Source organism: Geospiza fortis, unplaced genomic scaffold (genome assembly GCF_000277835.1).
Source record: "Geospiza fortis unplaced genomic scaffold, GeoFor_1.0 scaffold412, whole genome shotgun sequence".
Classification (NCBI taxonomy): domain Eukaryota; kingdom Metazoa; phylum Chordata; class Aves; order Passeriformes; family Thraupidae; genus Geospiza; species Geospiza fortis.
Window position 1 is genome coordinate 248,494 of NW_005054504.1, and position 1,083 is coordinate 249,576.

Sequence of the window (1,083 nt, forward strand, 5' to 3'; positions counted from 1 at the left end):
TTAATCCATGCAGTGCTACATCTACAACGCCGTCCACCCCCAGACACACCAGTAACACCTCAATAACACGCTGGTAATACACCGGTAACACCACAGTAACAAGCAAGTAACACGCCGAAAATACCCCAATAATAGGCCCGTAACACACTAATAACATCCCAACAACATACTGGTACCAGCCCCAGTAACAGGCTGGTAACACGGCAATAACACCCCAGTAACACAGTGATATAACACCCCAGTAATACCCCAGTAACACAGTGATATAACACCCCAGTAACACAGTGATATAACACCCCAGTAATACCCCAGTAACACAGTGATATAACACCCCAGTAATACCCCAGTAACACATTGATATAACACCCCAGTAATACCCCAGTAACATGCTGGTAATACCCCCAGTAACAGGCCAGCAGTACACTAATAACACGCCAGTAATATTTATAACATCCCAGTAACACGGCAATAACCCACCAGTAACATCCCAGTAACACGGCAATAACACCCCAGTAATACCCAGTAACACGGCAATAACCCCCCAGTAATATCCCAGCAACACGGAAATAACCCTCCAGTAATATCCAGTAACACGGAAATAACCCTCAGTAATATCCCAGCAACACGGAAATAACCCTCCAGTAATATCCAGTAACACGGAAATAACCCTCCAGTAATATCCCAGTAACACGGCAATAACACCCCAGTAATACCCAGTAACACGGCAATAACCCACCAGTAATATCTCAGTAACACGGCAATAACCCACCAGTAACACAGCAATAACCCACCAGTAACACGGCAATAACCCACCAGTAACATCCCAGTAACGCAGCAATAACCCCCAGTAACACAGTGATGCCGGTAACACCCCCGGTAACAGGCCAGTACCACACTAATAACATGCCAGTAACACATCAATAACACACCAGTACCACATCAATAACACCCCAGTACCACACCAACAGCACACCAGCACCAGGCCCGCAGCTCTCCCGTGACACGCCAACAACACCCGGTAATCCCCGGTCCCCCGCCGCGCACCCCGTGCCCGTGCCCCGCTCCCGGTGCCGAGCGCGGCCT

General features: G+C 48.8%; 1 protein-coding gene across 1 annotated transcript in view; it reads left to right on the forward strand.

Annotated features, from left to right (window-relative positions):
- The first annotated feature begins 858 nt into the window (after nt 1–858).
- Nucleotides 859–1,083, forward strand: part of LOC102045263 (DNA-directed RNA polymerases I and III subunit RPAC2-like) — a 10,060-nt gene continuing 9,835 nt past the window's right edge. Inside the window, exon 1 of the mRNA XM_005428790.2 lies at nt 859–864. Coding sequence (XP_005428847.1) covers nt 859–864 — 6 coding nt within the window. The remainder of the gene's footprint in view (nt 865–1,083) is intronic.